The sequence below is a fragment of the Engystomops pustulosus genome, chromosome 6, assembly GCF_040894005.1.
Source record: "Engystomops pustulosus chromosome 6, aEngPut4.maternal, whole genome shotgun sequence".
Lineage (NCBI taxonomy): Eukaryota > Metazoa > Chordata > Amphibia > Anura > Leptodactylidae > Engystomops > Engystomops pustulosus.
In genome coordinates, this window is record NC_092416.1 from 17637952 (window position 1) to 17652125 (window position 14174).

At 43.7% G+C, this 14174-nt stretch overlaps 1 protein-coding gene across 1 annotated transcript; it reads left to right on the forward strand.

The window, feature by feature from the left end:
- Positions 1 to 290: 290 nt before the first annotated feature.
- On the forward strand, positions 291 to 13704 carry LOC140134614 (alpha-tectorin-like). Its single transcript, XM_072155060.1, has 8 exons — positions 291 to 356; positions 3426 to 3478; positions 3887 to 3925; positions 5402 to 5532; positions 10546 to 10824; positions 10931 to 11068; positions 11451 to 11604; positions 13109 to 13704. The coding sequence occupies exons 2-8, from the start codon at positions 3442 to 3444 to the stop codon at positions 13279 to 13281; spliced, it is 951 nt and encodes a 316-aa protein (XP_072011161.1). The 5' UTR covers positions 291 to 356; positions 3426 to 3441; the 3' UTR covers positions 13282 to 13704.
- Positions 13705 to 14174: the final 470 nt, after the last annotated feature.

Genomic DNA, 14174 nt, shown 5'->3' on the forward strand with positions numbered 1-14174 from the left:
TTAGATACACCGCTCAACAGACTGTATCACACATGATTTAGATACACAGCTCAACAGACTGTATCACACATGACTTAGATACATAGCTCAACAGACTGTATCACACATGACTTAGATACACAGCTCAACAGACTGTATCACACATGACTTAGATACACAGCTCAACAAACTGTATCACACATGACTTAGATACACAGCTCAACAGACTGTATCACACATGATAATATTAGATACACAGCTCAACAGACTGTATCACTCATGATAATATTAGATACACAGATCAGCAGACAGTATGGCACATGATAGGATTAGATACAGTCAGTATCACACAGCACAGCGGAGCAGCACAGGAGGAGGTAGGAGGCACAGCTGGGGAGGCGCCTATGGGTGCAGCAGAGATGTGGGACACCAATAAGGATCCAGGCATTGCCTGATGTGCACAGATGTAGCAGAGCTGAGACTCCATCTGATGCTCAGAATCCACCGCAGGTTATTTATGCAGCTTTGGCAGGGACTAGAGTAGAAGTTAGATGGAAACTTAGTATCTATAGGAAAGTGATGTGATTGGTCACTTTGTTACAATGTAGAGGATTCTGTTATCACTGGATAAGAAGAGAATCAGACGGAAGAAGTTCTGAGAAGATGAGATCCGGGGAGATGATGGGTCAGGGGGCTTTATGGGGGTCCGGACCTTCTCATATCTACTGGATGTCATGGTGGAAAGTAGTATCACCAAGCTAATGGTATCACACATGACTTAGATACACAGCTCCACAGACTGTATCACACATGGCTTAGATACACAGCTCCACAGACTGTATCACACATGGCTTAGATACACAGCTCCACAGACTGTATCACACATGACTTAGATACACAGCTCAACAGGCTGTATCACACATGACTTAGATACACAGCTCCACAGACTGTATCACACATGGCTTAGATACACAGCTCCACAGACTGTATCACACATGACTTAGATACACAGCTCAACAGGCTGTATCACACATGACTTAGATACACAGCTCAACAGGCTGTATCACACATGACTTAGATACACAGCTCAACAGACTGTATCACACATGATTTAGATACACAGCTCAACAGACTGTATCACACATGACTTAGATACACAGCTCAACAGACTGTATCACACATGACTTAGATACACAGCTCAACAGGCTGTATCACACATGACTTAGATACACAGCTCAACAGACTGTATCACACATGATTTAGATACACAGCTCAACAGACTGTATCACACATGACTTAGATACACAGCTCAACAGACTGTATCACACATGACTTAGATACACAGCTCAACAAACTGTATCACACATGATTTAGATACACAGCTCAACAGACTGTATCACACATGGCTTAGATACACAGCTCAACAGACTGTATCACACATGGCTTGGATACACAGATAAGCACACTATATCACACATGACTTAGATACATAGCTCAACAGACTGTATCACACATGATTTAGATACACAGCTCAACAGACTATATCACACATGACTTAGATACATAGCTCAACAGACTGTATCACACATGACTTAGATACACAGCTCAACAGATTGTATCACACATGATAAGCTTAGATACACAGATCAGCAGATAGTATCACACAGGACAGGCTTAGATAAAGAATACAGTATCTCACGGGACAGGCTTAGATACAGCATACAGTATCACACAGGACAGGCTTAGGTACAGCATACAGTATCACACAGGACAGGCTTAGATACAGCATACAGTATCACACAGGACAGGCTTAGATACAGCATGCAGTATCACACGGGACAGGCTTAGATACAGCATACAGCATCACACGGGGCAGGCTTAGATACAGTATACAGTATCACACAGAACTGGCTTAGATACAGTATACAGTATCACGCGGGGCAGGCTTAGATACAGCATACAGTATCACACGGGACAGGCTTAGATACAGCATACAGTATCACAAAGGACATGCTTAGATACAGCATACAGTATCACAAAGGACAGGCTTAGATACAGCATAAAGTATCACACCAGCTCCTGATACATATGCCGGCTACAGGCTGGACGCTGTAGGATTATAGTCTTCCGTCGCAGTGTGTCAGGACATGTATCACACAGGACAGGCTTAGATACAGCATACAGTATCACACGGGGCAGGCTTAGATACAGCATATAGTATCACACAGGACAGGCTTAGGTACAGCATACACTATCACACAGGACAGGCTTAGATACAGCATACAGTATCACGCGGGGCAGGCTTAGGTACAGCATACAGTATCACACAGGACAGGCTTAGATACAGCATACAGTATCACACAGGACAAGCTTAGATACAGCATACAGTATCACATAGGACAGGCTTAGATACAGCATACAGTATCACACAGGACAGGCTTAGGTACAGCATACACTATCACACAGGACAGGCTTAGATACAGCATACAGTATCACGCGGGGCAGGCTTAGATACAGCATACAGTATCACACAGGACAGGCTTAGATACAGCATACAGTATCACACAGGACAGGCTTAGATACAGCATACAGTATCACACAGGGCAGGCTTAGATACAGCATACAGTATCACACAGGACAGGCTTAGATACAGCATACAGTATCACACAGGACAGGCTTAGATACAGCATACACTATCACACAGGACAGGCTTAGATACAGCATACAGTATCACACGGGACAGGCTTAGATACAGCATACAGTATCACACAGGACAGGCTTAGATACGGCATACAGTATCACACGGGGCAGGCTTAGATACAGCATATAGTATCACACAGGACAGGCTTAGGTACAGCATACACTATCACACAGGACAGGCTTAGATACAGCATACAGTATCACGCGGGGCAGGCTTAGGTACAGCATACAGTATCACACAGGACAGGCTTAGATACAGCATACAGTATCACACAGGACAAGCTTAGATACAGCATACAGTATCACATAGGACAGGCTTAGATACAGCATACAGTATCACACAGGACAGGCTTAGGTACAGCATACACTATCACACAGGACAGGCTTAGATACAGCATACAGTATCACGCGGGGCAGGCTTAGATACAGCATACAGTATCACACAGGACAGGCTTAGATACAGCATACAGTATCACACAGGACAGGCTTAGATACAGCATACAGTATCACACAGGGCAGGCTTAGATACAGCATACAGTATCACACAGGACAGGCTTAGATACAGCATACAGTATCACACAGGACAGGCTTAGATACAGCATACACTATCACACAGGACAGGCTTAGATACAGCATACAGTATCACACGGGACAGGCTTAGATACAGCATACAGTAGCACACAGGACAGGCTTAGATACAGCATACAGTATCACACAGCAGCTCCTCTCTCCCTCCTGTATTGCAGGGGATCAGACGCTGACATGGGGACCTGGAACTGTTTGCCGCTTTTGCTTCTGGGTAAGTAAATGGACATTGGGTTTTCTGACTAAAGCTTTGACCACAGAACACCCCTGGGGGGCGCTACACATGATGTGTCCTGGTACAGGGGGCTGCAGCATCTACTAACCCAAACCCTGTTTAACAGAACCATCATACTGGGCTTTGGGACAAACTTAGTGGGGCCCTGAGGTCTCAGGGTCAGTGACCCTAAAGGTCACAGATTATAATAGCACTGGAGTATTATAAGATACTTATAATCTGTATCTTTCCAGAGGATGGAAAATCGGTATAAACCTTTAAATTTGCATATTTTATGTCCCAAACCCAAACGTGTCCCCTTAGTGCAGATGGCTGATAACAGAAAGCAATAGATCAGGTTATTCTCCAGTTTCTAATAATTAAACTCTTTCCAACCCTATTTTGCAGCGCTGCCATCCGTCCTCTCAAGGGCATATACAAACGAAGGTACAGTAAGTAGCCGTGCCAGGGTATATATATGTATATATGTGTACTTTTTAGCTTATGTTATGTGAGTATTTTGGATGCCATTGCATTGATTTTTCCTGGTACCGGTCCGATATCGCCCTGTGTTTTCTATGACTCATTTTGCACTGGAATTTTGCACCAGAAATTTGTGCTTGGTTTTGCAATGTAAGCCACGCCCCCTTTTGGAACAAGCCACACCCCTCTCTTTTGAAAAGCAGCTCAGGTGCGCCCAGCTTGACTATAAAGTGACACCAGACTAAAATAACTTCCTGACACAGACCATTACAGGACGAGGCAGCGGTCCAGGAGTTCCCACAATGCACCACACGACAATGGCGCTGACTCCTGATACCTGACAACCCTCTCCAGATCCACCATCTATCACCATCCATCCCCTTTAAAGGAAATCTAACTTCAAAAATCGATCCTGATAAACCAGCGACACTTACTCATAGATCCAGCCACCGGGACTGCGATAATCTTCTCATAATCTAAATCAACTTCCTTCCGAATCAACTTTTACAATTATGCTAATGATCCTGAAAGGCTCTAGTGGGCATTGCCACAGTCCCTCCTTGCTGTAGCTTCACAAGATGTTACACTGTCTCTTCCTTGCTCCCTCAGCACTCCCTCTCTCTGTGTGATGTAATCTCACTGCTGCAAAGGAGGTTTCAGCACACAGTGGGTGGGAGGAAGTGCTTCTGCAAAGTGTAACAGCCCGTGAAGCTACAGCATTGAGGAGCTCTAGTAACATCCCCAGACTTATCTATCATCATCTATCATAGTCCTCTATAGTCCTGTATTTCAGGTTCTGTACACAGTGTAACAGCTTGTGAATCTGCAGCATGGAGGAGCGCTGGTAACACCCCCAGAGCCTATCTATCATCATCTACCATCATCTATCACAGTCCTCTATAGTCCTGTATTTCAGGTTCTGTACACAGTGTAAAAGCCTGTGAATCTGCAGCATGGAGGAGCTCTGGTAACACCCCCAGAGCCCTTTGTGCTCATTAGCATAATTAGGGGATTTTAGAAGGAAGGAGGCCATGAATAACAAATATAAGAGGATTACCACAGTCCCGGTGCCTGAATCTATGTGTAATGTCCCTGGTTTATCAGTATAGATCTTTGTGGTAGATTTCCTTTAAAACACAAAAGTAATTAGACTGGAATTGTATTTTTTTTGTCCATCCTTTTACAGAAAGGGTTATTAAAAGTTATTCAATGAGCCTTATGTCCAGCAAATATGGCAAAATTAAAAAACGCAATTGGTCCATAAAAAACAATCCCTCGTACAGCTACGGCTAAAGAAAATGGAAAGGTTCTGGGTTCTGGGAGAGGACGCTGCTTTGCCCCAGAAATTCCATATCTGCCCTTGTATAGGGTCAGTCTTAGTGTTGGGGTTTATTTTGATCTGTTTTGCCCTTGGGGATGTAACATTTGTCTCTCCTGCAGATTCGCTCATGTACCCATATGGAGAAGCCTATGGAGACATAACCACTCCCGAGGATGATGATGGAGGCACAGACAGCATCGCCCTGACACATTCAGTGACCTTCTTCTCAGAAACGTACGGAAGTCTTCATGTAAGTCCATGATACAACAGCGCGAAGGATAAACTGTGACATCATCTATTGTCAGTAGTGATGTAGTAATGGGTCAGTGTTATCTATATAGAGGTCATTGTACAGGGAGGGGGAGGAGATAAGCTGTGACATCATCTATTGTCAGTAGTGATGTAATGATGGGTCAGTGTTATCTATATAGAGGTCATTGTACAGTAGGGGGAGGAGATAAGCTGTGACATCATCTATAGTCAGTAGTGATGTAATGATGGGTCAGTGTTATCTATATAGAGGTCATTGTACAGGGAGGGGGAGGAGATAACCTGTGACATCATCTATTGTCAGTAGTGATGTAATGATGGGTCAGCGTTATCTATATAGAGGTCATTGTACAGGGAGGGGGAGGGGATAAGCTGTGACATCAACTATTGTCAGTAGTGATGTAGTAATGGGTCAGTGTTATCTATATAGAGGTCATTGTACAGGGAGGGGGAGGAGATAAGCTGTGACATCATCTATTGTCAGTAGTGATGTAATGATGGGTCAGTGTTATCTATATAGAGGTCATTGTACAGTAGGGGGAGGAGATAAGCTGTGACATCATCTATAGTCAGTAGTGATGTAATGATGGGTCAGTGTTATCTATATAGAGGTCATTGTACAGGGAGGGGGAGGAGATAACCTGTGACATCATCTATTGTCAGTAGTGATGTAATGATGGGTCAGCGTTATCTATATAGAGGTCATTGTACAGGGAGGGGGAGGGGATAAGCTGTGACATCAACTATTGTCAGTAGTGATGTAGTAATGGGTCAGTGTTGTCTATATAGAGGTCATTGTACAGGGAGGGGGAGGAGATAAGCTGTGACATCATCTATTGTCAGTAGTGATGTAATGATGGGTCAGTGTTATCTATATAGAGGTCATTGTACAGTAGGGGGAGGAGATAAGCTGTGACATCATCTATAGTCAGTAGTGATGTAATGATGGGTCAGTGTTATCTATATAGAGGTCATTGTACAGGGAGGGGGAGGAGATAACCTGTGACATCATCTATTGTCAGTAGTGATGTAATGATGGGTCAGCGTTATCTATATAGAGGTCATTGTACAGGGAGGGGGAGGGGATAAGCTGTGACATCAACTATTGTCAGTAGTGATGTAGTAATGGGTCAGTGTTATCTATATAGAGGTCATTGTACAGGGAGGGGGAGGAGATAAGCTGTGACATCATCTATTGTCAGTAGTGATGTAATGATGGGTCAGTGTTATCTATATAGAGGTCATTGTACAGTAGGGGGAGGAGATAAGCTGTGACATCATCTATAGTCAGTAGTGATGTAATGATGGGTCAGTGTTATCTATATAGAGGTCATTGTACAGGGAGGGGGAGGAGATAACCTGTGACATCATCTATTGTCAGTAGTGATGTAATGATGGGTCAGCGTTATCTATATAGAGGTCATTGTACAGGGAGGGGGAGGGGATAAGCTGTGACATCAACTATTGTCAGTAGTGATGTAATGATGGGTCACTGTTATCTATATAGAGGTCATTGTACAGGGAGGGGGAGGAGATAAGCTGTGACATCATCTATTGTCAGTAGAGATGTAATGATGGGTCAGTGTTATCTATATAGAGGTTATTGTACAGGGAGGGGGAGGAGATAAGCTGTGACATCATCTATTGTCAGTAGTGATGTAATGATGGGTCAGTGTTATCTATATAGAGGTCATTGTACAGGGAGAGGAGATAAGCTGTGACATCATCTATTGTCAGTAGTGATGTAATGATGGGTCAGTGTTAACTATATAGAGGTCATTGTACAGGGAGGGGGAGGAGATAAGATGTGACATCATCTATTGTCAGTAGTGATGTAATGATGGGTCAGTGTTATCTATATAGAGGTCATTGTACAGGGAGGGAGGAGGAGATAAGCTGTGACATCATGTATTGTCAGTAGTGATGTAATGATGGGTCAGTGTTATCTATATAGAGGTCATTGTACAGGGAGGGGGAGGAGATAAGCTGTGACATCATCTATTGTCAGTAGTGATGTAATGATGGGTCAGTGTTATCTATATAGAGGTCATTGTACAGGGAGGGGGAGGAGATAAACTGTGACATCATCTATTGTCAGTAGTGATGTAATGATGGGTCAGTGTTATCTATATAGAGGTCATTGTACAGGGAGGGGGAGGAGATAAGCTGTGACATCATCTATTGTCAGTAGTGATGTAATGATGGGTCATTGTTATCTATATAGAGGTCATTGTACAGGCAGGGGGAGGAGATAAGCTGTGACATCATCTATTGTCAGTATTGATGTAATGATGGGTCAGTGTTATCTATATAGAGGTCATTGTACAGGGAGGGGGAGGAAATAAGCTGTGACATCATCTATTGTCAGTAGTGATGTAATGAAGGGTCAGTATTATCTATATAGAGGTCATTGTACAGGAGGGGGAGGAGATAAGCAGTGACATCATCTATTATCAGTAGTGATGTAATGATGGGTCAGTGTTATCTATATAGAGGTCATTGTACAGGGAGGGGGAGGAGATAAGCTGTGACATCATCTATTGTCAGTAGTGATGTAATGATGGGTCAGTGTTATCTATATAGAGGTCATTTTACAGCGAGGGGAAGGAGATAAGCTATGACATCATCTATTTTCAGTAGAGATGTAATGATGGGTCAGTGTTATCTATATAGAGGACATTGTACAGGGAGGGGGAGGAGATAAGCTGTGACATCATCTATTGTCAGTAGAGATGTAATGATGGGTCAGTGTTATCTATATAGAGGACATTGTACAGGGAGGGGGAGGAGATAAGCTGTGACATCATCTATTGTCAGTAGTGATGTAATGATGGGTCAGTGTTATCTATATAGAGGTCATTGTACAGGGAGGGGGAGGGGATAAGCTGTGACATAATCTATTGTCAGTAGTGATGTAATGATGGGTCAGTGTCATCTATATAGAGGTCATTGTACAGGGAGGGGGAGGAGATAAGCTGTGACATCATCTATTGTCAGTAGTGATGTAATGATGGGTCATTGTTATCTATATAGAGATCATTGTACAGGCAGGGGGAGGAGATAAGCTGTGACATCATCTATTGTCAGTATTGATGTAATGATGGGTCAGTGTTATCTATATAGAGGTCATTGTACAGGGAGGGGGAGGAAATAAGCTGTGACATCATCTATTGTCAGTAGTGATGTAATGAAGGGTCAGTATTATCTATATAGAGGTCATTGTACAGGAGGGGGAGGAGATAAGCAGTGACATCATCTATTATCAGTAGTGATGTAATGATGGGTCAGTGTTATCTATATAGAGGTCATTGTACAGGGAGGGGGAGGAGATAAGCTATGACATCATCTATTGTCAGTAGAGATGTAATGATGGGTCAGTGTTATCTATATAGAGGACATTGTACAGGGAGGGGGAGGAGATAAGCTGTGACATCATCTATTGTCATTAGAGATGTAATGATGGGTCAGTGTTATCTATATAGAGGTCATTGTACAGGGAGGGGGAGGGGATAAGCTGTGACATAATCTATTGTCAGTAGTGATGTAATGATGGGTCAGTGTCATCTATATAGAGGTCATTGTACAGGGAGGGGGAGGAGATAAGCTGTGACATCATCTATTGTCAGTAGTGATGTAATGATGGGTCATTGTTATCTATATAGAGGTCATTGTACAGGCAGGGGGAGGAGATAAGCTGTGACATCATCTATTGTCAGTATTGATGTAATGATGGGTCAGTGTTATCTATATAGAGGTCATTGTACAGGGAGGGGGAGGAAATAAGCTGTGACATCATCTATTGTCAGTAGTGATGTAATGAAGGGTCAGTATTATCTATATAGAGGTCATTGTACAGGAGGGGGAGGAGATAAGCAGTGACATCATCTATTATCAGTAGTGATGTAATGATGGGTCAGTGTTATCTATATAGAGGTCATTGTACAGGGAGGGGGAGGAGATAAGCTGTGACATCATCTATTGTCAGTAGTAATGTAATGATGGGTCAGTGTTATCTATATAGAGGTCATTGTACAGGGAGGGGGAGGAGATAAGATGTGACATCATCTATTGTCAGTAGTGATGTAATGATGGGTCAGTGTTATCTATATAGAGGTCATTGTACAGGGAGGGGGAGGAGATAAGATGTGACATCATCTATTGTCAGTAGTGATGTAATGATGGGTCAGTGTTATCTATATAGAGATCATTGTACAGGGAGGGGGAGGAGATAAGCTGTGACATCATCTATTGTCAGTAGAGATGTAATGATGGGTCAGTGTTATCTATATAGAGGTCATTGTACAGGGAGGGGGAGGAGATAAGCTGTGACATCATCTGTTGTCAGTAGTGATGTAATGATGGGTCAGTGTTATCTATATAGAGGCCATTGTACAGGGAGGGGGAGGAGATAAGCTGTGACATCATCTATTGTCAGTAGTGATGTAATGATGGATCAGTGTTATCTATATAGAGGTCATTGTACAGGGAGGGGGAGGAGATAAGCTGTGACATCATCTATTGTCAGTAGTGATGTAATGATGGGTCAGTGATATCTATATAGAGGACATTGTACAGGGAGGGGGAGGAGATAATCTGTGACATCATCTATTATCAGTAGTGATGTAATGATGGGTCAGTGTTATCTATATAGAGGTCATTGTACAGGGAGGGGGAGGAGATAAGCTGTGACATCATCTGTTGTCAGTAGTGATGTAATGATGGGTCAGTGTTATCTATATAGAGGTCATTGTACAGGGAGGGGGAGGAGATAAGCTGTGACATCATCTATTGTCAGTAGTGATGTAATTATGGGTCAGTGTTATCTATATAGAGGTCATTGTACAGGAGGGGGAGGGGATAAGCTGTGACATCATCTATTGTCAGTAGTGATGTAATGATAGGTCAGTATTATCTATATAGAGGTCATTGTACAGGGAGGGGGTGGGGATATAGATATTTTCCTCGTTATTTTTTTCCTTTTCTTCTGTATCAGGTAAACAACAATGGCGCGATCTCATTTAATGGTCCGGTGACTGCGTACACTCCCGATGGATTCCCCATTCCAGAATTCTGGATGATCTGCCCCTACTGGGCGGACGTGGACAATGAATGTGGAGGTGATATATTTTTTAGGCAGACGACGGAGGAGGAGTTAATGCAGCGTTTATCTAAGGATGTCAACGAAGTGTTTCAAGGCTTAAAATTTAAGTCACAATGGGCCTTCATCGTGACCTGGGATAAAGTAGCGTACCACGGAACCGAGTCCAACAAGGTGAACATCTCACCAGGCCAGGGTTCTGTCCGCACCATCACTGTGCATCTCCTTATAACATCATGATGATGGATGTGACTAAGGCTCCTCTCCTTCTCTTTCCCAGACTAACACCTTCCAGGCCGTCATTGCCGTTGACTATCACCGGACGGTTGTTATATTTAACTACTTAGACATTCAGTGGACAACGGGCACTGCGAGTGGAGGAGACGCATTGACCGGTCTTGGAGGCATCACTGCCCAGGTATGTAGATAGGATCCACTTCTTAAAGGCAAAGTTGACCTGGAAGGGTGGATTCAGACAGCCACGGGCCCTGGATTTTGGGAATTTATATCGCTTTCTGCCTATTTTCATGGTTTCAGGACCCTTGGAGGACCTTCAAAGGTCCTGAAATGGCTCTTGTGTACATGTTTATTGAGAGCAGGAACAGATGTACGAGGATTTCTTGGGTGCAGGTCCTTCTCAGTATAAAATTTGGTGGTTGGTTTGGGTGGGGATTGGCCCTCTCCGAGGTTGGGCCCCGTGCTACTGCCCAAACCACCTGTATTATAATCCCCTACTGGGCAGTCATTATAGACTAGATAGACCAATAAATATTGTAATTCTATTAATAAATTTCACACAGGCCGGATTCAACGCAGGACTCAAATACTTCAACATACCCCTCTCCAGAACCCCCCACATTGTGAACATTAAGTCTTCCAGCAATATTGGTCGTCCTGGACGTTGGATCTTCATGGTGCATGATTTCCAGGTGCCCGGTGGCTGCATCCATCAAGGTATCTATCTAGTGGTGCCTTATAGGTAACGCGTTTGGGGGTCCTTTCCTGAACACCCCTCCAAAGGAGGCCTAAATATGGGTGCTAGGTAACACACTGTGGCCCCAATAGGTTATGTTCGGCTGAGGACTATCCTGACCACATACTGTATAGGACATGTAATATGGCCTGGTATCAGGTCCCTTAGATGTATGGCTACTCACTTCTTCTTCCTGGGACTGGTTACATTTCCATCTCTTTGCCTGCCGTGGGTGTTTATGGTAAGATTATCAGAACTGAATATGGAAGATGCATCGACCTTATATGTTCTCATTAATCCCCCTTTACGAACCACACACATTACCTGTTAGATGTCTTTATACATGTTCCACTGGTGCTTCTATCTATTGATGTCCTCTGTTCGAGTCATGGAGGCGGGGAGCTTCGGCATACAGTCAAGCTACCCCGCCTCCTCACTATTGATGACACTGGTAACCCACCCCTCCATAGGAACGAGGGAGTTAAGAGAGAAGTTGTCTGTGTGTCTCGCTGAAGAGAGGGAGGGGTGAAGAGGGAGCTGATTTCTCTTCAGCGAGTCACATACAGCCAACATCTCTCAAAGATCCCTCGTTGCTGAGTTGGGCTGGGCTAGCAGTGTCACGGGCAGTTAGGAGGCGGAGCAGGGTGACTGTATCCATTGTGACTTTAGTTACAGAGGGCGTCAATAAAAGTGTTTTCTAGAAAACGGTTACTCTAATTCCATGGATAAAGGATTAGTAACACACATAAAGACATTTAAAACAGGCTTCGTGAGGTTTGTCGGAAAGATTGCAAGTGACAGGTTCCCTTTAAGGAAGTTTCCATTTTACAGGGCTCAACAAAAAGCATTGGTACTCCCAAAAACTAGTCCTGATGACCATCTGATGTTCATACTGCCAATGTCCTTCATAGTGGAAACCCTTTCCGGGCCCCATTGAATGTATTTGAAGTATCTAGTTGTCCCCTTTAAGGCTGAACACCTTCTTTACTTAGGACAGACTGGTTGCTCGGGATTTACATGGACCACACATCCTCCATAGCAACCCTTATGACTACTCAGTTCAAAGCTAAGTTGTCTCTGAGCTGGAGGCCTCAAGAGAAGAGGCTTGGAGATTCCCAAAAATATCATTTTGTCAGAAAGGCATGGGGTTTTGTGATGTACAAGCCCTAAAATAATCACGATTCCTAGAAAATCACTGGGAATTGTGATTATTTTCCCCTTTCCATCTGCCCTGGCTCTTGCTACAGCCGGGGACCGTCCAATCCTCAACCATCACTGGTAATTCTACGCCAGGCAGGACCTGGAATACCATCATACACCAGCACAGTCGCTCATGCGAATAAACCAGAAGGCCGGAGTCTCCTGATGTATCGGGTGGCCCCAGAGGTACGGTGTTCCATCATACACTTCGCGTCCTGACGTGTAATAAATCTCCCCCAATGTCTCAGCTTTGCTTCTAATGTTCCTTCTCTGGTCACCTTACAGACAGTTTCCTTAATTTTGGACAAGTCATGTGGAATGATGACAGCTGCAGCCACAAATGTTCCTGTAAGCACAACGGGAAAGTGCAATGTGATGCAAAGCCTTGTGATGAAGGTCTCGTCTGTCTGCCCTCAGGACGACACTTCATGTGCCAGATCAACGAGGAAGACTGCTAGGTGTCCAGCTAAAGGTCTTCTGATGGGTCTCAGAGCCTTGGGCCTGGTTTCTTCGCTTATATTCCTTTCTCAGTCTATCAGTTTAATAAACAAAAGTTTTAGGTATCAAAGATAGAACCAACCTTATCCCTCTTCCTCCATCATGTCAAACAAAATATTCGAAAACCACCTTGCGAATCCATGAGATCTAAATGAAATACAACCAAGTTATTGGTGAGAAGAAGAAGACTTCTCTTCTTCGACACATTCTATGATGTCCTACAGTGGTCTCCAGTCTCCTCCATCATGGTTCAGAGATTGAATGGAGCCAACGTGGTCTACCGTCCCTGGGCTTTCGTCAAGTATCATGATTTACTCCAGTCTTTTTCTCTCTGTCTTAGTTTTTTCTATTTAGCCTGACCAACCATTAAAGAACTATCTCAGCTCCTGTCTACTCTGCAGTTGTTCTTCTTCTCTAATGTCCATACTCATAATCCTGTACCTCAGACATTTCACTCAAGGTTTTGGACAAGATGTTGGAGCTTCTTGGGGTAGGACGTTGGAGGCACATTATTAGATTTGTTGATTCCAAACGAAGGTACTCCAACCTCTTGACCAAAAACTTGAGAACAAACTTCAATGGTCTTCTGCTTAATTGTAGAGATATTTCCTACACCCAGAGACTCAGACGGGTGTTGGCCAATATCCAAGCTCCTTAGGCCAACATCTATCTTGCCCAACCTTCTCATACAAGTGAAATCTGTGGGAACTTGACCAAGTGTGCAGGTACCTTCTGCAGTCAAGAATTGGGCATTTAGAAAAAGACCTGCCAACCTGATCTTCTCGACTTTAGTGGTTGGTAGGACCTCATACACATTAGATGTTTTTGAAATCTTGGCCCATAAATGTTGACT

Bases quoted from the DNA above. Each gene is read 5' to 3' on its own strand.
- LOC140134614 (XM_072155060.1), top strand. From the start codon at position 3,442: ATGGGGACCTGGAACTGTTTGCCGCTTTTGCTTCTGG. The intron at 3,479-3,886 runs GTAAGTAAATGG...CCTATTTTGCAG, and splicing joins TTTGCCGCTTTTGCTTCTGG to CGCTGCCATCCGTCCTCTCA. The intron at 5,533-10,545 runs GTAAGTCCATGA...CTTCTGTATCAG, and splicing joins AAACGTACGGAAGTCTTCAT to GTAAACAACAATGGCGCGAT.